Source organism: Paramormyrops kingsleyae, chromosome 4, assembly GCF_048594095.1.
Source record: "Paramormyrops kingsleyae isolate MSU_618 chromosome 4, PKINGS_0.4, whole genome shotgun sequence".
Classification (NCBI taxonomy): Eukaryota; Metazoa; Chordata; class Actinopteri; order Osteoglossiformes; family Mormyridae; genus Paramormyrops; species Paramormyrops kingsleyae.
This window is the reverse complement of record NC_132800.1, coordinates 21,676,152-21,700,705: the sequence shown is the minus strand read 5'-3', so window position 1 is coordinate 21,700,705 and position 24,554 is coordinate 21,676,152. Positions and strand designations below refer to the sequence as shown.

The window sequence follows — 24,554 nt, the reverse complement described above, 5'->3', positions numbered from 1 at the left end:
TACGTATTAGCATAGGCACACTTACACTGTACGTATTAACATAGGCACACTTACACTGTACGTATTAGCATAGGCACACTTACACTGTACGTATTAGCATAGGCACACTTACACTGTACGTATTAGCATAGGCACACTTACACTGTACGTATTAACATAGGCACACTTACACTGTACGTATTAGCATAGGCACACTTGCACTGTACGTATCAGCACAGGTATACTTACATTGTACTCTCACCGCCATTGAAATGCCCAGCGTGACCCTAGCTATCTGAATGAAAATTTTTTTAAAATTCAGAGCAATTTTTGTGGACATTAGGCCCCCTTGCAGCAGAGGTGGGAGTTTGGTCACTGCACATGACCTCAGACGCAGATGCGGCCGGGGTGTCTGCCAGCGGCCTCCGCAATCAAAGCGCACTCCGTCAGGGGTGACGCGTGCTCAACTGGAGATACGAGTAATTGCATGGCAAGATAATCGCGATTAAAATTTAATTATCATCCTGATGAAGACTATTTAAAAAGCAGCATTAGACAGATTAAAATTGCCCAGTCGTCCGTAATCACACATTTTTGAATGAGGTAAAAACAACCACAGTAGAAATTAAGTCAATTTTAACCAAACTGTGCCACTCGTGCATAGAAATCAAATGATGCTCCCAGAATAACGAATGTCAAGACAGCAGGTGGCGACGTGGCTCAGGTGCTGTCAGAGATTGTGTCACACTTACCATGAAATCTCAACCACTGCTTGGTATTAGCCTTCTTATTAGCCTTTAGCGAGCTTTGGATATTAACGTCCGCTAACAATTAGTCAAGCTGACATAATCACGTCTCGCAGGTCTTGGCCGCAGCCCCCCCCGGCAGCCGGGGAAGCCTCCCAGTTCCAGCCTGAACTGGACGATCGGCGACACCCAGCCGGAGGTGCTGAATGCCTCCAGGGGCACCAGGGCCCCCTCGGGGGCCCCCTCTCGGATCTGTAAACGGGCCCTCTTCTCCCGCTGGGCGAGGTTGCTCCACAAGGTGAGATCACTGGGTTGATGCCACCTGAGCTGGCCATGCCCGGCCCAGCCCTCAGGTCCTGGAGCACCAAACCCAGCAGAGCTCGGCAGAATGCAGCACTCAGCCTTTACAGAACTTTGAGTCGAAACAATAAAATCAGTCATCCTAATCACCCCCCCCCCCCCCCCCCAGTGCTCGTACGATACACCCCCAGCCACAGGGATCACTACACCAAGTATTTTACAGAAAAATAGCAGGTCAACTCATTTCTAGTGACTTGCGGGCCTTTCGCGTCTTACATCTTAATCTCTGGCTGCTTTGAAGCCTATTATTAGAGTTTATTTTCTTAGCTGGAGAACAGTGTGCTTTAATTTGCATAATGGAAACATACGGTGCGGGCCGCAGATCCCCGCGGTCGCCAGCCATTCCCGCTTTGTGATGACGCCCGCCGAAAAGCCGTTTCCCACAGAAAAAACACTCCCTTCGCCCTGCACCGCACACCAGATTAAAGATGCTAATCATTTTCCATTCCTTTACCCATTTACCTTCTTCGTTGCTATGAGGGAAATGTGCTAAGGCAGATAGGCTGTTAATTTGCTGATGAAATTCAAATCGCAGCTGGGGGGAGGGGAGATCACGCAGGTCTGCCGTTTTCTTGCTCTGCTGTGTATTTAGTCGTTGATAGCTCGTCGGCTGCACTCTGTCCCCGCTCCTTGCAGCTGCCTGGACCTGGAGCAGGCGGAACGACGGAGCCGCTGGTGTATGGAGAGGCTAAGCAGAGGGCAGGCCTCTACCAGAAGGTCAAGCAGAGGTGGTTCAGGGTCCTGCATGAGGCTGGCCTCGGGACTTGGGTACGGAAGCCCCCGGAGCAGGACCACTTCCTGGTGTGCGTGTGAGCATGGATGGGGGGGGGGGGGGTGAAGGTTTACATTCAGCCAACCCCCCCCTACTTCTCCTACACCGCTGCCAGTCCAGTCTCCCATGGGCTGGTGAAGTATGAGCTAAGATGCGTGACAATTACCCGCAATTAGAAAGAAAACCCAGCGCCAACCAAGCAAACTGCACAGAATATGGGCTGCAGAGAAACTCTGAAATGAGATGGTGGAGACGGGGACATTGTGAGACAGGCTAACACTGAAATGAAATGGCATTAGAGGCTTTATGAGACAGGCTAACACTGAAATGAAATGACACATAGAGGCATTGTCAGACAGGCTAACACTGAAATGAAATGGCACATAGAGGCATTGTGAGACAGGCTAACACTGAAATGAAATGGCACATAGAGGCATTGTGAGACAGGCTAACACTGAAATGAAATGACACATAGATGCATTGTGAGACAGGCTAACACTGAAATGAACTGACACATAGAGGCATTGTGAGACAGGCTAATACTGAAATGAAATGACACATAGATGCATTGTGAGACAGGCTAATACTGAAATGAAATGACACACTGCATGAAATGAAATACTGAAATGAAATGACAATGCATTGTGAGACAGGCTAACACTGAAATGAAATGGCACATAGACACATTGTGAGACAGGCTAACACTGAAATAAAGTGACAGACGCATTGTGAGACAGGCTAACACAAATGAAATGACACATAGATGCATTGTGAGACAGGCTAACACTGAAATGAAATGACACATAGATGCATTGTGAGACAGGCTAACACTGAAATGAAATGACACATAGATGCATTGTGAGACAGGCTAACACTGAAATGAACTGACATATAGAGGCATTGTGAGACAGGCTAACAATGAAATGAAATAACACATAGAGGCATTGTGATACAGGCTAATACTGACAGGAAACAGTAGACACAAACAGGCATTGTGAGACAAGCTGACACTGAAATAACACTGATTAGTACACTATTATTGCACTGAACTACTTAGTGCAGGTAGACTAAAGCTGTGCTCAGTCAGCCAAGTGGCATGAAATGTGACATTCTGACATTCAATTTTCCCCTCACTGCTCCCCGCCCCAGTCTCACTCAGAAAATAGGGGCAGATCTTTGCACCAAGGAAACAAATTTTGCACCGGCCTTGTATCCAGAACAAAACCCAAGAGTATAAAATCACATCAACCCGGTGCATTAATGGCGCCATTCAGTGCCCCCGAAAGTCGAGCCACATCATCTGCCGTCATCGCCTTTCTGTGGTACACCATGTTTCTTTAGCAGAGAGCACTCTTGGGATGGCCGTTATTCACGGCCCCCCCGCCCCCCGCGCCGCTTCGCCTCTAAAAGATGAGTGGGTCTCCTTAAGCATGGAGCTTATAAAACACCCAGTGTCAGGCGAAGCGAGTGACTCTTTAGCGTGCAGATAATGGGTATTACATGACCTGTAACAGCTTTGCCCCGGGCATAACCCGCGAGCTGGCCCACAGTAGGCACTGCCAGATGGAGGCAGCCATTTTGCAATTACCGTTAGCAAAGCCTATAAAAGTATATGAAAATTTTAATTACAAACAGTCTCGACGGCGGGAGCAGTGTTGTGATACATGGGCAGTACTGCCACCCCCCATCCCCACCTTAAACTTGTGAGCGAGATTACTTTTCCACCAGAAGCCTCAGACTGGTGTGTGTTTAACATTTAGTGCCAGTGGGCCTGACGTCTGGGCTCAGCCAGGCGGCCCAGGCAGGTCGCTGCGAGAGGCTTTGGGAGTCGTCAGAATTCACGACCAAAGCTAAAAGCTAAGCGCGTCTTGGAGAGCAAGATGGGGTCGGCTAAAAGAGAAGTGTCACCGTCTCTGTAATAGTACAAATCACTGAAAGACAACTGGTAATGTCTGGGAATGTTTGTGTACTACAGAGATAGTCTCCAAATATTGTCTCAGTTAAACCGCTATCTCTATAGTAAACAAACATTCCCTGGCATTCCCAGTTATTTCAATATTCATCATCTTCATCCATCCATCTTCTGTAACCACTTGTCCTGTTCAGGGTCACAGGAGGTTCAGAGCCTATGGACACAAGGCGGGGAACAACCCAGGATGGGGTGTCGACCCATGTCAGAATGCACTCACACACCTATGGGCAATTTGGCAACTCCAGTGAACCTCAGCATGTTTTTGGATTGGGGGAGGGGAGATAATGCAAATTCCATACATGTGGAAATATGGCAAAGACTTGAACCCTGTTCCAAGAGGTGTAAGGGCACAGTGCTAACCACTGCACCACCATGCCATCATCGTCATTGTTATAATCAAACATCTATCCCAAGTTTTCTATGACAACTTTGACAAGTTTGAAGCTTTACATATTTAACATGGAAGCTTTTACTCATAAACTTTTCTCTTTATTAGGATCCACAAAAGCATATTTAAGGCACCTCAGCCATGTCAGTGGTAGATATTGCTCAAACAGGAGTAGGGTTTATGTTGGGTTTATAATTTTGTATCTTAAGGGACAGTGACATCTAGTGGTCAGAAATTACATCTGCACTCAGACAAGTGCTTAAATCAGGGGTGGGCAATCGTATCCGCAAAGGGCCAGTGTCTATGCAGGTTTTTGGGATAACCTGTAGGTCAGCTGTTCAAACCCAGGTGTGAGGACTCTTCAGCCAATCAGTCGAATTTAGTGACCTAATTAGGGAGTTGCAGCGAAAACCTGCATATCCAATGGCCCTTTCTGGATAAGATTGCCCACCCCTGGCTTAGATCCACAAAGCAACCCATCTGCCCAAGAGGCAACTTAGTCTTTTACCATGAGGATAAGGTCAGGTCCCTAAAGGTGGTTTATCAAGCATCCAGCCTAATAAATAACTAAACTAATGTGCCACGAAAAAATCTTCCACTGGCATTTTTTAAGGAAAAAGACGAGTGTCACAGGTGTCACTTGACTAGCTGAGAACAGACATATTTGTTCAACTTTGAAGTGTCATCCTCACTCTGTCTTAAAACGCAGGTAAACGTGTAACTTACCCCGAGAGTGCAGCTCTCCGAATTCAGCCATGAAAGGCCATTCATTTCGTGCGGGAAAAACAATCACCAAATCACATGTCTAGGAGATTTATTCTGAGAATGAGTACAGAAAACCACTTGTGTTTCAAGGTGAACTTGCCTCAGAAATTCATGTATATAATGTGGATCTTTCCACTTGGCACCAAACCAGTTTTCATGTCACCCACTACGCTGGAATCCGTTCCGGATTTCCGTTCCCGTTCTTGTATTTGGACACCATGCAGATAATAGTGCGCGGTGATGAAACTTCACCAGGATGACACCGGATTCCACTGCACTGAAACCCCGAATCACAAGTGACTTTGTCTGATCCAGCCTGGTTACAGCAAGCAGCCCCTCATGCTTTGTGCATGAAAGTAATATATGTGTAAATAATTACATTTGAACGGTCTAATCAGAGCTGTGTTCCTAGCATTTGTTTATAAGACATAAAAAAAGAATACAGATGTAAAATATGTATAGTGAACTTCTGTACATTATCAATTGTTTTTTTTTTTGTCCTAGTAAATAAAAATTGTGAATTTAGTGAATGCCTGCCGATTTCTGCCTGCGTTGATCATTTGCACTAAAACAGACATGTGAGCAGAACATCCATCCAGAGCAAACAGGAATGATTTTCTACAGATTCGTGTTGATAAGGTAAATAAAAGTCAACAAATATGTCAGACAAACTAGCAAGTCTCAACCACAATGGCTAAAGATCCGCGGAATCCAGGTCTTGGACTGATATTCTTATTAACACAGGGATGCTGGGCATGTCATAACTTTGTAGTAATAAATGTAAAATATCATACGTCTGATTTCTGATGAATTGCTGTCAAATATGCAAATGTGCAGGGAGACAGGGTAGTGGGGGCAAGCCCTTCTTATGTGGGACTGCTCATGATTATGTCATTTCCTGTCTTCCTAAAGATGTTTTCTTGCCTTAACTGGCTAAACGTAAGCTGGCCCAAGTACAAGAATCAAGAGACTTCAAGTGACATTTTATTTGATTAGCCAAGCTTCTGGTGATCATGTGATCCTTCCTCCTAAATGCTGTTCTTAAACTGACTGAGAGGCAAACAGCATAACATTCCCTGCACTCACAGACAGAACATTTCCAGGGGAAAATATTTAATGTGTCCAGAGACATACAGACATCCATGTGTTGCTGGACTGTGGCTACAATGGGAACAACACTGAACGGGCAGTCCAAACGAAATACACACGAAAACCTGAGTATGAAAATATCTTCACCCAGTCAGCATTCAACAGGGAACAAGGTAAATGTTCAGATTCACAACTGCTACAAGAGTATACAGCATGCAGAACTCACAGCTACAAACAGCAGCTTGTGAGAGACATAACCTTGTATCTAATGTCATCCTGATTACAAATACAATATAAAAGCACATTCCCAGACTCAAATACCTCCACACCCATCTTTCTTTAAAACATACAAGGCTTACAAAACACATTTTTTGTAACATTATAATGGAGCGGAGGAACTGTGCACATCATTGAAAAATGACAAAGATCAACTTAGACCTTGTAAAGTTTCATATAAATGGTCATAAAAATGCAGTAAACAGCACATAAACCCAATAAAATACTGACAGAAAATGACAGCAAACCAAACTTGTGAAATAAAACGTGTCTAAACACAAAAAAAAAAACAGCATTGAAAAGCCTCTGCGCGCTTTTCATTCAGCTCAAAGAGCAGATATTTACACAGCTGCTAATCCCGCAAAACCAGCGGAGATTTGATTACGAGGGACTGTCACAGCTCACCAAGACTACACTGACTGTCACCTTCACAAACACATGCATATATCAAGAGACGACAAAATTATTCCTAAGGCTAACTGATACGACAGGTGCGATGCATATTTGGGGCTTTTCCCCTTCAAACATTTTCTGTGTATTAAAAATAAATATATATTTATATATTGCCTCAGTGTCCGGTTAATATCTCTTCAGAATGTTACAGCAGAATATTACTACGTCTCCTTGAATGAGAACTGTACAAAGTGACCTCAGCGATGTTACTGTGACGGATGTGTTTAATACAGACCTCTCTTTACAGAAGCATGTTGAAAGACACTAAAGCTACACAGAAAAGTTCCGGCCGTCACCGCGACGATACCCAAGTACACTGTTCACAGGCGTAGCAGTGGGGGGGGGGCCCCAGTGAGTGGAGGGAGAAGAACAGGACTCACACCATCTGGTCAGAATGTCGCTGTGGTTCAGTTAGCATCCAAAGCATTTTTTTCCCTTTCAAGTAAATCAAAGATGTAACACCATAGACACACTCAGCAGCGGTGAGTCTGCTGAAGTAGTTGCATTATATACCACCCTGTTACGCCAAGGTGGGTCCTCACTAACTATCCACACCAGACCACACATTTGTTGGTTCCTCAACGCTTGAGCGAGGAGGTGACTACTAGCTATCCGGTCCAATTCTCCCCTGCAGGGGGAGCTGTGGAGTCTACCGCCACATAAGCTCAGGCCAGGCGTCTCGTAACAGAAGCCGCGTAACGGGTCGCCTACCATGAAACTGTGACGCCGATTGCTGCGATACTGTCGGGGACCCAGCGGCGAGCCCGGGATCCTGCTGGCACTGCGGTGCACAGTCTGGATGCACAGTGCGTGGAAATTCAGGACAGACTGTGCCGCACAGCACCAGCGCAACGAAGACCACGACTCTGTACAGAGCATCCGAGCCGTCGTTTAATGTCATCATCATCATCATCAGCTGATCTGCTTTCTAGAAAAATACACCCTCATACAACATTCTACCACTCTTTTCAACAGTAGACAAAGAAAAAAAAAAGATATTGAATGAAAACAAAGGTGCAGAAGTTCTCGCATTCGGGCAAGTTCTAATCAAGGCAGCGGGGCAGGGAGTCCTCTCTCCTGTGATCCCGGGCCAGCGTCTCACTTCTCCTGCAGCAGAGCCGGGATGTTGATGTTCCAGCCAATGGCCTGTCGGTCAAAGCCGCAGGTGAACAGGTTGCAGGAGGGGTTGTCCTCGCTCCAGGCGGTGCAGCACACCATGCGTCGGTGCCCCTGGGGGAGACAGCAGATTGTCAGAACCTGCCCTGATGCTGCACTCCATGCCCTACATGCCCTACATGCAAGCTCCAAAAGCTGGTCCTCTGTAAGACAGCACAAGAGGAACTGAGGACTTAGACAAGAGGTGTTTGTGTTCAGGAGGAATTTCCAGGGTCTGGAACGTTTCAGTGGATAAGTGGCTTTAAAACCTCAGCTGAAATCTTAAAACCTCTATCAGTGTTTCCCAATCCAGTCCTTGGAAACCCTCACACAGTCCACGTTTTTGTTCCCTCCCAGCTCCTGGTAGAGTCACCCCACCACGTGGGCACCGGCCAATGAGGAGTGAGCGTCTGACGGCATGTTTTATCTGCGCAGGGAAGGGCCCAGTTACCTGTCGGTTACTGCGGGGCAGGCGGGCCAATCGGACTCCAGCCATGTCGAAGAGCCTGACCTGCCGATTGTCGTGTGGGAGGGCAATGAGCCGCTGTCCCACAGAGACACTGATCCTGCAAACATAGGAGCATTTCAAAAAACCTGAACTACGCTAAAAAGCAGGACAATACTCAAGATGAAGCAAAAACACATTTAAATGTAAAAAAAAACATAGGGCATTTTATGGCATTGTTAAAATACCAAGAGCATCCTCACACACAGTGATCTGCATATGCACACTGGGATTATGTACACCGAGATTAACCCGGAATTATGCAAACCAAGATTAACCCAAGATTATGCACACCGGGATTAGGCATTCCAGGATTATGACACTGAGATTATGCACACCAGGATTAAGTACACCGGGATCACGCGCACTGGGAACGGTGTCCTCACCGGTTAACGGCGGAGTCAGTGCGGATGGTTGCTATTGGAGACCTCATGTTCTTCAGATCCCACACCTTCACGGTGCGATCATCGCTGCCTGAGACCACGTTGTCGCTCATTGTGAAGACGGCAGATGTCACAGTGCTGTGGCACAGACATAAAGCGTCGTGATTTGGCGCTGTGATTTCACAGAAAATAATCCCAAGAAACATTTACAAGATTGACATAGAACAGGGTTCATACACTTTTTGATCAACAAATCTCCATGACTTTTCCATGACTTCTCCAGGACTGCAAGCTAAATTTCAAAGAAACATTTTTTGTTCAACCCATTCAGGAAAGGTTATGTGATCATCATCGCATGATGCCATTAAAAACATTTACTTTGCGTAGAGGAACCAGCTGTTATGACCTCACATTAATCCTTTGGATATGGATGTACCTTCCACTGCTTCTCTCTTGTTCAGACACACGCTATCAAAAAAGTCAAGCATAGTTTAAATTTCCATCTGGTCTAATAATTGTGAGCTGAACAATTACTAACCAACTATACTATCTTTTCTAGCTAACACCAGATAGAAAGTCATTCATTTATTCCTTATATTTACAATAACAAGAAACAATCAATAGTTGTAAATGTTAGTGCGAAGACAAATTATTTGTGCGCATAAACGCGATTTTACGCATCATAAAAGTAAGAACAAAATAATGTTAACTTGAAGCATACCCAACATGTTATAGAATGTGTAAAGTTGAAATATCAGACATAATAATAATGCTATAAACCAGGAGTATTCAACTAAAATTTATAGAGGTCCAGTTAGAGAAAAAATCTTGAAGCAAAGGTCCGGAAGATCATAATGTCTAACTATTTAATAGTGTGATATATATTTAAGTAGCCTATTAGTTGCATCAACATTGTATGTAATCAGTACCTGACTGTCAATCAAATTAATTCAGTACAATTCAAAAACGTTTTGACATTATTTATTGTCACGTAAACTTCGGCCAGCTGGCTGGAGTGAGATTTTCAATTCGAGATGTCTGCACACACGTAAGTTCTTACCTTGTAAATAGTCTGGTTTTGTATTTAACCGTGTAAATACACCTTTGACGTAGTTAATTTTAGGTTTTATAATGGAATAATATAGATTTGCCGTAAGATTTCCAGCATGAGTCTGAAAGCGTGTCATGCCAGATGCTTGAGATTTGGCAACCCTGAAAACATAAATTTTTTGTTTCACATGAGTTTATTTATATAACAGATAACATTACTTTATACATATGTTAAAATGCAGAAACTTCAACGAACATGAAATCAACGATAAACTATGTTTATTTATCCAACTTGTTATATAATATATATTGTATTTGAAAACTTTTCAGCTTCACGATTTCAGGAGAGCGCAGCCACTCTGTTAGGAACATGAAAGGCACATTAGCGCAGACAAAGGCTGCATACGTCTTGCTTGGCGGTCAAAGGCGTTTGACGTTCATTGGCGTGGGAAACGGCGGTTCTACTGCTAAACCTCTACCCGAAAAGACTACAAACGCTGCGCCGGTTAAAATAAAAGCGCCCCGTCAGGTTTTAAATAATAACTAAATGTTTTGGCTGTCGGTCCGGGTCCGTATGGGACAGCTTCTGGGTCCGGACCCGGACCGCGGTCCGCCTGTTAGTGACCTCTGCTATAAACGAATAATGCCGCATGTAAACATGCAGCGAGGAAGGTGTGTGTCGTAACTGTTAGCACCTGCGTAGAAATCCATCCATCCATCCATCCATTTTCTGGAACTGCTCATCCTGGTCAGGGTCACGGGTGCAAGGCAGGGAACGACCCAGGACTGGGTGCCAACCCATCGCAGGGCACACTCACACACCAGTCACTCACACACTGGGAGAAACAGGAGCCCCCACACAGGGAGAACATGCAAACACCACACACATGGAACCCCAGCAGAGACTCGAACCCGGGTCCCAGAGGTGTGAGGCAACAGTGCTACCCACTGCACCACCACGCCGCCCATGTGGGGAACTATAAGATAATAAAGACTTTATACCTATTGTCAAAGTGTAATTTTATATATTAAATATGTTCCTTCCAGTAACCACTGGAATGACTCTCACCTATAAGATGTTGGGTACACTCCAAGATAATATTGTTTCTAACACAGGATATTTTGGCAGGCAGAGGTCTATAGCGTCTCCTAGAGGGCATCAGCTAGAAGAGGTAGTGAGCAGGGAGAGAGTTGTCAGAGATTTGTTTTCTTTGCCCTTCTCATAGTACGATTGTGATAAAGTGACTCAGCTAATGGTTGGGAGGGGCAATAATCGGATGATTTATTGCCAATACGCTGGAGCTTTTTGCATGCGACTGAGCTACAGTACCGAACTGTTATGGATGAAGTCAGCATGCTCTCAGTTATGCCAGTGTAAAACTGAAGGAGACGACTTCATTTTACTTTGAACTTTTTGAGCTGCCTCTGCTGACCTTATTTGGTAATGTGGCCCGCGCTGATGTTCCATTTAAGAGTATTGCCCACGCGAGTGCTAAGATATTTGAATGTGTCGGTGATAGTTATGGGCTATCTTGAAATGTATATGGGGCTTTTGGGGAGGGGAGGGGGGGGTCTATGACTGAAATCTATAATGATTTCTTGCGTTTCAGATGTGTTGAGCTGGAGGCTGTTGCTTGGCACCAGGAGACTGCTTGGGCTACCTAGACTACCTGGGCTATCATGTCTGCACACATACACACCAAAAGCAATGACATTTTGATCACATTTAAAGATTTTTACTCACTGTATACCATGCCAGATAAAAGCCTCCTTGGAGGACAATATTAGTTTAACAGGAACATGCGTGAACTTGTAAACTCCAAGGAGCCGTTTAATTTTCCTAGTTTATAAACTGTAATACTCCACATTTATAAACTTAATCTCTGGTTGTCTTCTTAAAAGCATTATTTGTTTATATATCAGTTTCTGGGCTGAAATGTCTTGAACAGGCCACCAACATGAACGATGACCTTCCATCACCACCCATTATGGGTAAAATGTATTTTTTTAATCTATGATAGTTTATCGCATTAAGGATAATATTTTGAATATTAAAAACCCCATGGCAAAAAAAGTATAATTAGCTTCAAAAAAGCTACACTGACATCCATGGAAAATAAACTACTTATACTTCAAAATATACTACTTATACTTCAAAAAAAAAAAAAAAAAACACTGTGATGAGATTACTACAATTTCACTTAGATCTTAATATAATCCTTCCATGGCATGTTTTAATAAATAAAATTGGAAGAAAATCATCTCTAAACTACCAAGGGAAAGAATGCTGTCACTCATTGCACTGATGGTTCCCAAGGTCACTGGCCCTGAACCTACGAGATGGTTTTTTTTCCATTCATCCATCTTGCATGACATCACATCCAGTACAAGGTCATGGAGAGCCTGGAACCCATTGTAGGGAACTCTGGGAACAAGGCTCTGGGTGGGAATGCCAGTCCATCACAGGGAACACACACACACACACACACACACACACACACAGGTTTGTAATTATAACTTTGTAGGGACTCTCCATTTGTTTCTATGGTGAAAACTAATAGATCTTTGTGGGGACCATTTTAAAATAACAGCTTTTTATTGCATTGTGGGGGACATTTGGTCCCCACAATGTCATATAAACCTAATCCACACACACACACACACACACACACACACACACCCTACAAACAATTCTGAGAGACAGACTCACCTAACCACATGCTTAGGAACCGTAAGAGGAAAAAACCGCAAAATATGCAAACTCCTCACAGAGAGGCAGGGTGGGTTTAAAACGCCCCACCCCGGGGGTGTGAAGTAACTGCCATCCAGCGAGGCAGCGTATTACGCCCTAAGAAGTCCCTCCCCCTTCCTAAACCGGTATGCAGTATCTACCAAGGTCCCGGGGGTGGTGAACTCACTCTGTGTGTCCCTGGAAGACGTTGACAGAGTGGATGGAAGGATCCCTGAAGTCCCACAGCCGGAAGGTGGTGTCCCGGGAGGAGGTGACTACCAGGCGCTGGGTAGGGTGGGTGCAGCAGTGCGTCAGCTCCTGGTCATGCCCTGGAACAAAGACACAAGCCCGAGAAGCTCTTTGGTTCCGTCAGCCTTAATCCCCTTCTCCATTCTCCTCTTACTTTTATGTTAATGGCTCAGCGGCACTTGAAGCTCCATTTTTCAAATTACCGCGATTCTGCCCTTACAGCCGCAAACTACCTTTTCCGGCTTTCCCAGAATCAGATAACGCTCCCGAACGCTTCCCTTGACCGCCCCCAGTTGCTAGGCGACGGCTCGCTCCATCGCGAGCCTGTCCCATCCCGTACCCGTCAGCGAGTGGACCAGCTCGGACGTTTCCACGTCGTACAGGTTGGCGGCCCGGTCCCAGGAGGCGGTGACCGCCTGCTTGCCCCCCACCAGCCAGTCGGCGCAGATCACCACGCCCTGGTGGCTCCTGAGCGTGGCGGAGGCCAGCCGCAGCGTGGGACACTCGCTGGGGCCGTCGGGGTCCCCCTCCACCTCATCTTTGTCTGAGAAGTCAACCTCCTCATCGCAGGGCGCCTGACAGAGGATGGAGTCCGCAATCAGAGGCCACATCACACAGCCACATCCACAATAATCCACATCCACAATAATCCACATCCACAATAATCCACATCCACATGCTGATAAATTCTGGGTGAATTTCAATACCAGGAACACAAAGGCATGGACATATTTTTCCTTTTTTAACTAGATTATGCTCGAAAGAGAGACTTCAGACTGTAGGGATTCCAAAAGCCCAGGGAACGTTTATATGCAGGCTCTGTTCCCTTCACCTACAGCCCATGACTGTGAAGATGTGGGGTTTCTTTAAAAAGATGGAAATTGCCCAGAGGGGCCCTGGAGACTGAAGCGTTGTACATCTGCTGGATCGGGTCCAGTGGATAGTTCAGGTCCAGGAAATATAAATCCAGACCAAGATTTAGTTTCAGCCAACTAGTTGAATCCTCTGGGACTGTGACTCTTTATACTCAAGTGGTCGGTCGAAACAAAACCTTGGTCTGGATTTGTACTCTCTGAACCTGAACTTTCAACCTCTGCTGGATGGTATCGTTTAGCACGGCGCCGTCGGCTTGGAAAAGGCCAGCCAGCCCCAGACACTCACGCTGACTTCCGGCACGGGGGCGGCCATGGGCAGCTGCACCATGTACCTCCAGATGTGAGCCGTCTGGTCCCCCGAGGCTGTGAAAGGAGGCACAGATGGGCCCAGAACCAAGGCAAAGGGGCAAGACCCAGCTCACAACTCCCTTATGGGCGTACGGCAGGTACAGGAGGGTACGGCAATCCTGAACACCAATATTAGCAGATTTTAGAACATAAACCACATAAACAGAATATTGCTAGAGATTAGAAATGTTTATTCTGAGGGCGAAGGGAGTCAGAAACACTGACAGTAATGGAGACAAACTCCACCACCGTTAAAAACCCAGAAGAACGAAAGGGACCAAACTTTTTCTTTAAATGGGGTTTACAGTAATGAGAGTGTTTCCTGACCGAAGGCGGGGCCTGTCGTTAGACGTGACTCATGACACTGGTATGACATATAAAACACAGCTGGGCAAAATGCCAACAAAACAGGTGGAGTCAGCTACAGAGAGAGCAACCTCGTTTGTGTAGCGGTGAAAATCTTTGCTTGTGTCCAGAAGGCCATGGGTTCGAATCCCATTACTGTTAGGCCCTGGGACGAAGCCTTCAATCCCAACTGCTGCAGTAGAGCTCAGCACTGGCCAATCCTACTCTCTGATCCCTCACCTGTACATTACTTTTTGTACAAAAGAATCTGCTAAATGCAGAAATGCTCTCATACCTGTTAGAGCCATCTGCTCAGTGGGATGAAACTTAATTGAGTTCACTGCAAGAAAAAAAAATCATAATATTATTAAATAAAATATAAACATATGTATTTTACAGTGGAAAAAATGACATGGGAACATTAAACATGAATTCAGAATACAGTGATTCTGGACATGATACATCTTCTAACAAAACAGGCGAGATCTGATGGAACCAAGTTGGACTGGATTCAAAGCTCCAATCACACTGGATTCAAAGCCCCGATAACACTGGATTCACTGGATTTAAAGCTCCGATGAATCTGGATTCACAGCTCTGATCACACTGGATTCTCCTTCGAAGATGTGTACCACCAAAGCGACATGATGCCGCGGCTTCAGACCAGATGGGGCCCTTGGTGTCGGCTGTCGCAGTGAGGCGGCGTCTCACCTGAGCCGGCGTGGCCGACGTATTTCAGGAGGCACTTCCCCGTCTCGATGCTCCACAGCATGGCACTGTGGTCTGAGAAGCAGCGCAACCAGATTTCAGACGGCATGTATTACAGAAACAGCTGTTGTCTTTGCCCTCAGTCAACATTTATGGATATTTAAAGCGACCATTACACAGCCTTCACATCTGTATTATATGCTTGTATATAATAAAAATAGATTCCATGCTTAATTTAAGCATTATATTCAAGTCATCACCAGCAAGGTCAAGGGACAAGAGAAAAAAAGCCACTTTATGGGAAACACGGTATTTTAAGAGATATTTTTAAACACTTTTTCTGTAATTCGTACAAGACATACACAATGAGTGTCGTTTTGTGTAACAGCAGGTATTCTTTGAGAATTGATATGTGGGATAGAAAATACCCTCCAGTTCTAGAATGTCCTATATCTATATTATATTTTATATATGGAAGAGAACTTATTGATCATCACTCACAAATATGGACACACACGGAGGGTTGTAGGGGGGGGGGGGGTGGAGGGCTGTCCTCCTACCTGCCGAGGCGGTGCCCAGGACCACGGGCGCAGTGCGGGTAACGCCGACATCCCAAATCCCGTCGCGGTGACCCACATACTCCCGCACCAGCTGACACACGGCCCGGCTGGTGGTGGCCTTGAAGCTGGACACGATCTGGGTGGTGGAGGGGGAAGAGAGAGATAATCAAGCCATCACACACAGACCTTCCAGGCTTGAAACAGAGCTGCGTGGAGGGTGGGGGGGGGGGGGGGGGGGTGACAGTGAGGGGACAAAAGCAGAGCCAGCAGTGACAGGGAGTGACTAAATCGCCTAGTGACGAATGCGGCCATCTATAAGCTTGCTAAAACGGAACAAACCAAAAATCTATAACATTCAAAAACAGCCTTAGTCTTTCCATTATAACCACAGCTTGACACAGTTGGAAATAAAGATCCTTTTATATTTCTGCAATCAAAAGAAACCACTTAAAAGTACTTTAGGCCGGAATATCGGTGCAGCTTCAAATCAATCTCACAGTAACGAAGGCCAGCGGAGGATCGAGAAAGATCATCTGCCAATCAGGTATCTTAACAAGACTTTAAGGCTTTATAACATATAAAAATGGGCCTTGCTTTACGGGAGCCCTGCTGCTTTCTGGGAGTGGCAGTACGGGAACAATTGGTGGCCATTTTCCCCTGGATCTTCTCATTCATATCACCTCACGTTCACCTCAGAAAACTATTACCCAATAATACAAATACCACGTTTTAAAATGTTTCTCTTTTTTTATTCCCCAAAATAAACATTAAGGCCAATCATACATTTTTATTTTTTATAAAGGAAAGTATTCATTTTGTTAATTATACTGAAGTAATCTGCAATTATGGACAATGGCTACAACTGCTAAGTAAACGGAGAGGGAAAACTACAAAACTACAAGCGACAAGCAATCAAACTGCCTACAAAACAACAACAATAATTTCCAACTTTGGAACTTGTGAATTTCCAGCTGTGATATTAAGGGGTGGGGGTGGGGTGGGGTGGGGAGCAGGTGGTTTACAGAAAAGCTTTTTAGCAGTCAGTCGTGTCTGTAAACAACAAAGCAAAATTTGCCAAAGTAAAATTAGAAAGCCAGTCTTGATTGGCAGCGAAAACATTTTAAATGGTCACGCAATCCCAAACCAGTAGCGCCCACTGGGATCTATCACTATTCCTGAGAAACTTACAAGAAAATTGGCTGATAATTATTCGCTTCTATTTTTTCACTGCGATTATTTTCACTGCAATCAACACATGAGGTGGTATTGCCTTCCAGAAATTTCCTCTGGCCCTTAGCCTCCCAGAGACTGTGGGCTGCGCGGCACTGGGCCTCTTGGCCAAATGCAGCTGTACAGTGTCAGGAAACCTTCGGACGAGGCAAGGAAACTCCACCCACGGATTCAGGGCCTCAGCCAGAAAGGGACTGTTAGCCTCAGATAACATACTGTTAGAAAATCTATTACGGAAATTAGATTAAAAAAATAATAATAATAAAAAAATACGTGTGTCATCATTATTCAGTGGTTGCGGTGCTTTAAGGTCACGTCATAATCCACACATCAATATCCTGTTTAATGCAGTCTGAAAATAACTAAATGAGTGTAAATACGTGTATCCTCAGAAAGACACTTCTCCCCGGAACTCTGCACAAACCGTTTCTCAACATTATGAAGTTTAGTTGGAGGACAATTTGGCTAAAATTCACATTGTGGGGGTGGTGGGTTGCAGAGGACACCATGTTTATGAAAGTGGAGGCAGACACAGAGATGATGTCAAAGAAAAGTGTTTATGGGCAGGAAATAGGTAAAAAATAAATAAATAAATAAAACAAACAAAAACTTTGGGCTTTGAATCAGATGGGGTCAGAGTAGTGTGACTGTACATATATGACCGTACAAATTGAAAATTACATTTTCAATTTAATACAACAATGCTTATTTTGCAAACTAAAAAGCAACCCCTCTTCTGACACATTTAAGTAAAAGACCCCCCCCCCCACTCTGAAAAACAACACCACCACACCCTTAAGACGCGAGTACGTCTCAAGCACTATGGGAGGACACCAGGACAGAGACACCACTTAGACACGTGGCGGATGCAGCGGACCCATTTCAATGTAACCGTGGCAACACGAGCTACATTAAGCTGCTGAAACGGACAGAAGGGTTAAACATGGCAAAGCACGACTAGCTCTGCTGCTAGTTATTCACGCTACCTATAACTGGCCCAGAGTTTGAGATCACCACATCAATAAGCCATATTCTTGCTTGTTTTGCACCAATGACAAGTTCAGCCGGAAAAATTAATAATATAATATAAATAATATTAATGCTAGACTTAATAGTTTCCTATGAAGATACTATTCAAACTTCCAGACAGAATAACATTTTGTTCCCTTGCATTCCCTTGGGTTCCTTTTAATGTATTAATAAACTCTCAGCAGAGGTGAAAACAGCAAAAATGTGACTCGTCTGGTCTGTTTCAAACAGCCGTCCAGAACAGACCCCGCTGTGCTAATTCACAGTGAGCTGCAGAGCTCCTCTCAGGGAACCGCGACCATGAGACGGGCACCCAAGCGCTTCCCCCGGAAACACGCCTGTCCCCGGGGGGCCGCGCCAGACCCCCGCTCCCAGGGTGAGCTTCCCCGAAGCCGTCCTCAATGTTCGGGGCCAGCTGCGAGTCTGAAAAAGCTGCGGATTCAGAAGCTACATATTGGCTAAGCTAGACAAATTCTGGATTAGAAGCTTTGGTTATGATCATTTTAAAATGTGTCAAAAAAAAAAATGTATTCAAAACATATAAATCTTCAAGAGTCTTAGATTAAAAAAAAAAAAAAGGAGTAACAACAAGCCCACTGTAGAGCCGGTCATGCATACTGGTACACGGGGAAGACGATCCGTTACCCATGAGTCACCCCACAACTCCCAGTTTCCCACACTGAAGTTGCGTGGTCCACCTACTTTGCCATGGAAAGAATGTGATCGCTATATCACGGGTGAAAGAAGAGAGCAGTGTAAATCCACAGGCAGCGTATAGCAGTTTAAATCCACATGCCCAGTGTATTTAAGTCATCAGTCATCAGTTCCGTGCGTATTCTCGCATTGTAGAGAGCTAGCTAACTCATCAACGATCTGGCAGCACTGCCAGACACGTCATTTCAGGAGGCGATATTTCTAAAGGCATCCAGAAACACAGTCCGCCTTCGTCTTTGCGAACGCAATGTTAATAATACCGATATTTTAAAGGAGACGCGATCGCAGACATATATCGACGGGGTCATTTCTAACTCGATTCAGTGCGCCGACTGACAGGCGATCACGGTCGTCTTTACCTTGCTTGTGGATGCTTTGTACGTGGTCTTCAGTTTCTGAGAGAGCTGGCTGGTGCTGTGACTCGCTGTGCGTTAGAAAAGTGTGAGAGAAAATCGACAAAAAAAGGGGGGGGGGGCAGGAGAAGACATTTAGCAGCAACTCAGGTAGTTTCCTAAGCCATAACTACACAAAGTACAGGAAATTGATACATACTGAAAAACAGGGAGGTATTCCACAAAGCAGGATTTCCCAGTTAGCTGGATAACTTAAGCCAAAACGTGAAAAACTATCCAATAGGAAGCACGGCAAGTGACATTCCTACTGGAAAATCCTAACATTTGGCTCAAGTTATCTGGTTAATGAAGATATCCTGGGTGGTGTTCCACAAAGCAGGATTTCTTGCTTAGTCTGATAACTTGTCAGATTTAAGGCAGTCTGAGCTAAATGTTAGTGAACAACGATAAAGTCAATTTAACCCCCCCTCCCCCCCCCCCGATGTTCTCTAACAAAAACATAGATACATGCTGAAGAAAATAATTCTTGTACTGAAATCAGCACAATACTTAAAAAGGTTTTCGTGTCAAACCTTTCGTTTTCAAAGCGCCCTTGGTCAGGTCTCCCCCATCGACAGTTTGTCCATCCGCTGACAGTCTGTCGTTCAGCGTATCGATTTCCCGGCGCACTGTGGGGCAAGAAAACTGTTGCTGTTAACCGCTAACTGCTAACCGCTAAGTATCACCCAACTGCAATCCAGCCGGAGGTGTCAACAAACAGAATGCAAGTCTGGAGTTTTGCGGTCAGACATTTCCACCCCTAAACGCAACAGAATATTCCCTCGCAGAGGTTCGGCAAAACTGGTCCCACGGCAGACCAAGCTCACAGACCCTCAACTGTCTAGTTCAGCTCACGGTTTAAAGATCAGAACCCAAATGAATGATGTGTGGCGTCACACTCGTACTCACACTCGATGTTTTCAATGTAGAGGTTTTCAAACTCTCTCTCGATCTGGCCGAAGAGATCCAGAAGATTGCTTCGGACAGACATGGGTAGCTTAGAATCCTAAAGACACCAAGATTCAAGTTGGTTCGTAAGACTGGCTTCTTTAGGTACCGGGACAGGTCAGGTAAAGTGGGTGATGAATAGATGTTAATATGTACGTATTAAGTGAAAAGATTAATAAAACATTCGAAATACATTCGGGTTGATTCCTGACTCGTCTGCAAAACATAATCTGCTTCAAACAATATGTGCTGTGCATCACATAGAGGGCAAAATATATATAATAACAGAAAGAAAAACTAACTCGGATACAAATATTAACATGCAAATACATAAGCCATAAATATGACAGTTATAACCCAACTGGAACACCAGAATCTATAAAGTCTCCCGGGAAAGAAAGATAAGCACAGGAAAACACGAAGCCTCTTAGTCGCCAAAGGTGAGCATTGACATGAGGAAAATGCACTGATCCATTTTCAATAACCACTGCAATTAGGGCTACAGACCCTCTCATGGATAGCTTTTCACAAAATTCAAAGTACACTTTAGACTAAAGGTCAGCCGTAGCAGTAGCAACCATATGATTTGACGGTCATAATTGTATGTATGGTTTTAGTATTTTAACTCAAATTAATCCGGAGGAAAATATACTCTGGATGTTTTCTTTCTCCATATTGAACAGCATACTGCATATAAATAAAATGTTCACCATTTGTAGACAAGAATAACACAAAAACTTGGATATGCCATTCTATCTTCTGCAAGGCCAAAAAGAAAAAAATAATATTAAATCATACCAACAAGTGCAAGAACAACTGACATTCAATGGGCAACTTCAGCTTTTCTGAAGACTCATCTTACCTCCATTCTGAGGGGTAAGTTGTTCCCGGAATATTGTATTCCAGTGGGCTAGAAATATTCAAAAAATATTTAAAAAGCCTGAATGACAATTGCAAAAAGAAATGGCAGACATTCGGGTTGACTCCTGAGTTTGCGCTGGGTTACAGGAAACCTGATTCAGGGACAGATGGCGAGACCTTATCCTAACCCTAACCCTAACCCTGTCTGAACCAAAACATAACCTGGCTGGCGGCAGTGAGAGCCCAGCTCGGGATTTCACAGAGGCATTTGTTCACGCCAAGTTTCGACTGCCACTGTGTTTAAAATGATGGCCAGAGACCTAATGCAGATGGAGAGCAGCAATTCGGGATACTGATCCGTCACAGAGATCAATACCATCCGACACTAAAAATACCACTTGATGAGTCTTGAATTTAAGGACAGTTTAAAGCTAATTTGGCAAAATTAACATTACACAAATCTGCAGGTGCCTCACATTCATTAACTACTCTAAATTTTACAAGTAAAGAAGCAGAAGATGGACTGCTACACTAATTAGTGTGCAACACTCAAAAATCAATACCTCCCCAAATAACTATAACATCATCCAACCGCGACACAAAATTATAATAAAACAGTTGTCAAACGATCACCCACAAGGTGAACTATTCCAACAAAGCCTTCTCTTCAGTAGGTAAAGATTCCAGTAAAACAAATATGGACAATAACCTGTAGAGACCACACACACAATCTCCAGTAATTCCTCTTCAGTATGTTTATAATTCCTTCTGAAGGAAGAGCTCATTTCAAGGTTACAGGGCGTTGAAAAGAGGATGAGAAGGATGAGCAGTTGTAAGCGGAAAAGCGAACAAACAAAGACACAAGAAAAAGGCTCCAGGCGATCTTTGGGGTGAAGTTTGAAGATTTGCAGTATTTGCGACATACAGCCATTTAAAAGTGACGCAATCCACGTCATGGGCTGGATTCTGAGCCGCCTCAGCCAGAAAATCACAGGTTTATTAATTACATTGACAGCTGGGTGTTTACTGAGCCATTAAATGGTAAATACCACAGCTGCGGGATCATCAGAAGCTGCCTCGCTGCCTTTTTAGTGACCTGGGACTAATTCTCTGCCACCCATCTAGGCATCATCCCCACTTATGCCAACCTTACCCATAACGACAATCAATGACTGCTTAAAATAACACATTTTATAATATGGTCAAAGAACGTTAGTATTATTGTTCTAGATTAATAAATATCATTACCTAAACACGTCCCAGAATGAGGGGCTTGCCTGGCTGAAAGTTATGATATTCAGAAATACAGATCAGTTCCATTTAGCAAGCGATACATCCCTTGTCCAAGGAAGTAAAACGGTTGCCATGGCCACAATAATGGACATGTCATCATTTTAGGGCAAGATGCAATCATTGTGAAAAGACCCAACTGTGCAATATCATGCCCCATTCCCGTCAATATGTTTGTAATTACAGCTTAATTCAGCTGCCATCTTACAAGAATTTAGAAAATAAAATAAACTGATCATACTTCTGATCGCATGCTTCATGATTTCATGGCTATTCCACTTCACAGAGGTTGATAAAAGACAATCTGAACTGAATCTAAAGAAAACTTTTGCATCAGTTCATGTATTTCAATCCATAACCTTTTTAAGATCAGGAATAATTTTCAAAGCGTATATGTGATTTTTCCAAGGCATTTGCAGCATCAGTCTCATTAGTACCCTGTACACAAAATGAGGTTTCTTCAAGTAGTTACCATTGCTTTTGGCAATCACTTCAGAATATAGCAGGGAGGCTATTCTGGGAACGCTTTTGGCTATTGATGACCAAATGTCCTGGCAGCCTTATCGCCAATGAGCCAGAGTCTATATAAAAAATAACGTTATAATAACCAGCTAACCAGTAACCGCTGTTGCTGGCAAATGCTCCAAATCCCTCTGATCCCAAAGCACATCTAAAAACACAATCATGTACCCCAGCGGCGCTGCGCTCAGGCTCCCACCTGCGCGTCCACGGCGTCCCTCAGCGTCCCCGGACGCTCCTGCTCCGTGCTGTTGGTCCTGCGGATGGAGAGGCTGTGCGACTTGCGCTTCTGCTTGGCTCTGCGGACGCCCCCGCCGCCCCCCGCGCTCCCACCTTCAACGGGCATAACTCCTCAGCGCCGGCCTCCGCAAAAAGCAGAGAAACAAACTCCTACGCCCAAACTACAACACATGACAATGTTCCGTCATCCTTCTTTCGTTTTGTCTAATGAACCAGTGACAAAAACAAAATCCTTCGCTTCTATTGAGAAGAGAATACAGCACATCTGTTAACGGAATTCAAATGCCCACCTACAGACAGGGATACATCACCTCTTACGACACAACTTTATACAGGTTTTCAGAAACACCGTTGCACAATTATATATAGTGATGATGATTACATATTTCCTTATATATTGCCAATGGTGATGGGAAACAAAGTTGCTATAACTATTCTGCTAATACTACCTCTAGATGAAATACAGTGATGATCTTCAGCATTACAGATCCAAATAAGGGGAAAAAACGTTTCCGTAGAAATCTTATTATACTATACTATAAAAAAAAGACTCCCTTTGTGTCCCGTGTTCCCTTCTCCTAGCCCTAGTTGTCCTGTCCTCCCCAATCCCTCCTTCCCTTTCACTTTGTTGCGCTCCAACCCTAGACTGGACCGTAACAGATGTGACAACCATTTTGTGACGCTGAATATCAGCGTCTGGGAGCGTATGCATATACCTGTCAGTAAATGTCAATTATCCAAGCAGTTCCATGGTTCCTAACGTATCACTGGGTAAATAAACGGATTACTCTCTTGCCTCATAAGACGCAACATGCAGCAATGTTTTCGGTAAATGTTGCTCACATTTGCTAATTAGCTTGGCTGTGGCTGGAAATGCTCTCATTTAAGGTCATAAAAGCTGCGCGATCAATTACTACATTAGAGCTCCCATTCTAATATCTAGCGGAGCTAAGTGGTAGAAACACACGTCAATGCTAACCCAATGTAAACACACACAGATCTAAGGCCATGTCATTTTAAATAATTCTCATATCACTGGTTGACTCGACTAAATATTCTACCAGTTAAACAGCTGACGTAACACAAATTGTACCGATGTATTAAATTAGTACACAACCGCTTAAACAATTAACAAGATGTGCCTTTCAACTTAGTGCACAAATGCATGGTTATTTTCAACATCACCAGGTTACAACAGTATGATTACCAAAAGTACTGTTAGGTTATATAATTCCACATAATAATTAACCATGAAACCGAATGTGCATGAAATGTGTCAGGAGGACGATCTGCAATTCAACAATGTCACCTGCAGTTTCAAAATCCGAGTCATCGTCTTCCATACCCCTTAAGTACATAATGTCCCACTAGGACACAGCAAAACAAAGGACGGGTCATCAGCAAATTACAACCTTACCGTTAAACCCCGATCTAAAATACTGTCTTGGTGGCTGCAGAAAAATAAAAAGTCAAGTGTGTCCTTCGGGTAGGCATTCTGCGATTGCAATGGTACGCCATCTCCCGTTTTGACGTTACTTTTCCACCCGTGTCAGCGCGACTTGCCCTCTATGTCACGTGACGTGCATCTGTGTCATGTGACCGGCCCTCCAGTCATCCGCGCA

General features: G+C 44.3%; 2 protein-coding genes across 10 annotated transcripts in view; one reads left to right on the top strand and one right to left on the bottom strand.

Annotated features, from left to right (window-relative positions):
* The window catches only part of LOC111840183 (double-stranded RNA-specific editase B2-like), a 78,035-nt gene extending 72,523 nt beyond the window's left edge, over positions 1-5,512 (top strand). Inside the window, exons 9-10 of the mRNA XM_023804730.2 lie at positions 842-1,023; positions 1,722-5,512. Of these exons, the coding sequence (XP_023660498.2) occupies positions 842-1,023; positions 1,722-1,898 (359 nt within the window). The 3' untranslated portion in view covers positions 1,899-5,512. The remainder of the gene's footprint in view (positions 1-841; positions 1,024-1,721) is intronic.
* Positions 5,513-5,953: 441 nt separating this feature from the next.
* On the bottom strand, positions 5,954-24,523 carry LOC111840184 (WD repeat-containing protein 37-like). Of its 9 annotated transcripts, none has more exons than XM_023804731.2 (16): positions 24,350-24,523; positions 22,892-23,093; positions 20,885-20,932; positions 19,984-20,080; positions 19,608-19,703; positions 19,042-19,106; positions 18,587-18,694; positions 15,710-15,845; positions 15,153-15,224; positions 14,737-14,781; positions 14,035-14,111; positions 13,214-13,448; positions 12,812-12,953; positions 8,847-8,981; positions 8,407-8,521; positions 5,954-8,030 (listed from the first exon to the last, which is right to left on the bottom strand). In XM_023804731.2, exons 2-16 carry the CDS (start codon positions 23,036-23,038, stop codon positions 7,899-7,901), a joined length of 1,650 nt encoding a protein of 549 aa, XP_023660499.2. In that variant the 5' UTR covers positions 23,039-23,093; positions 24,350-24,523; the 3' UTR covers positions 5,954-7,898. The 9 variants fall into 9 exon arrangements, with proteins under 9 accessions (XP_023660499.2, XP_023660500.2, XP_072566962.1 ...); XM_023804732.2 differs by having other exon boundaries at positions 18,614-18,694; XM_072710861.1 differs by having other exon boundaries at positions 22,892-23,025; positions 24,350-24,522.
* Positions 24,524-24,554: the final 31 nt, after the last annotated feature.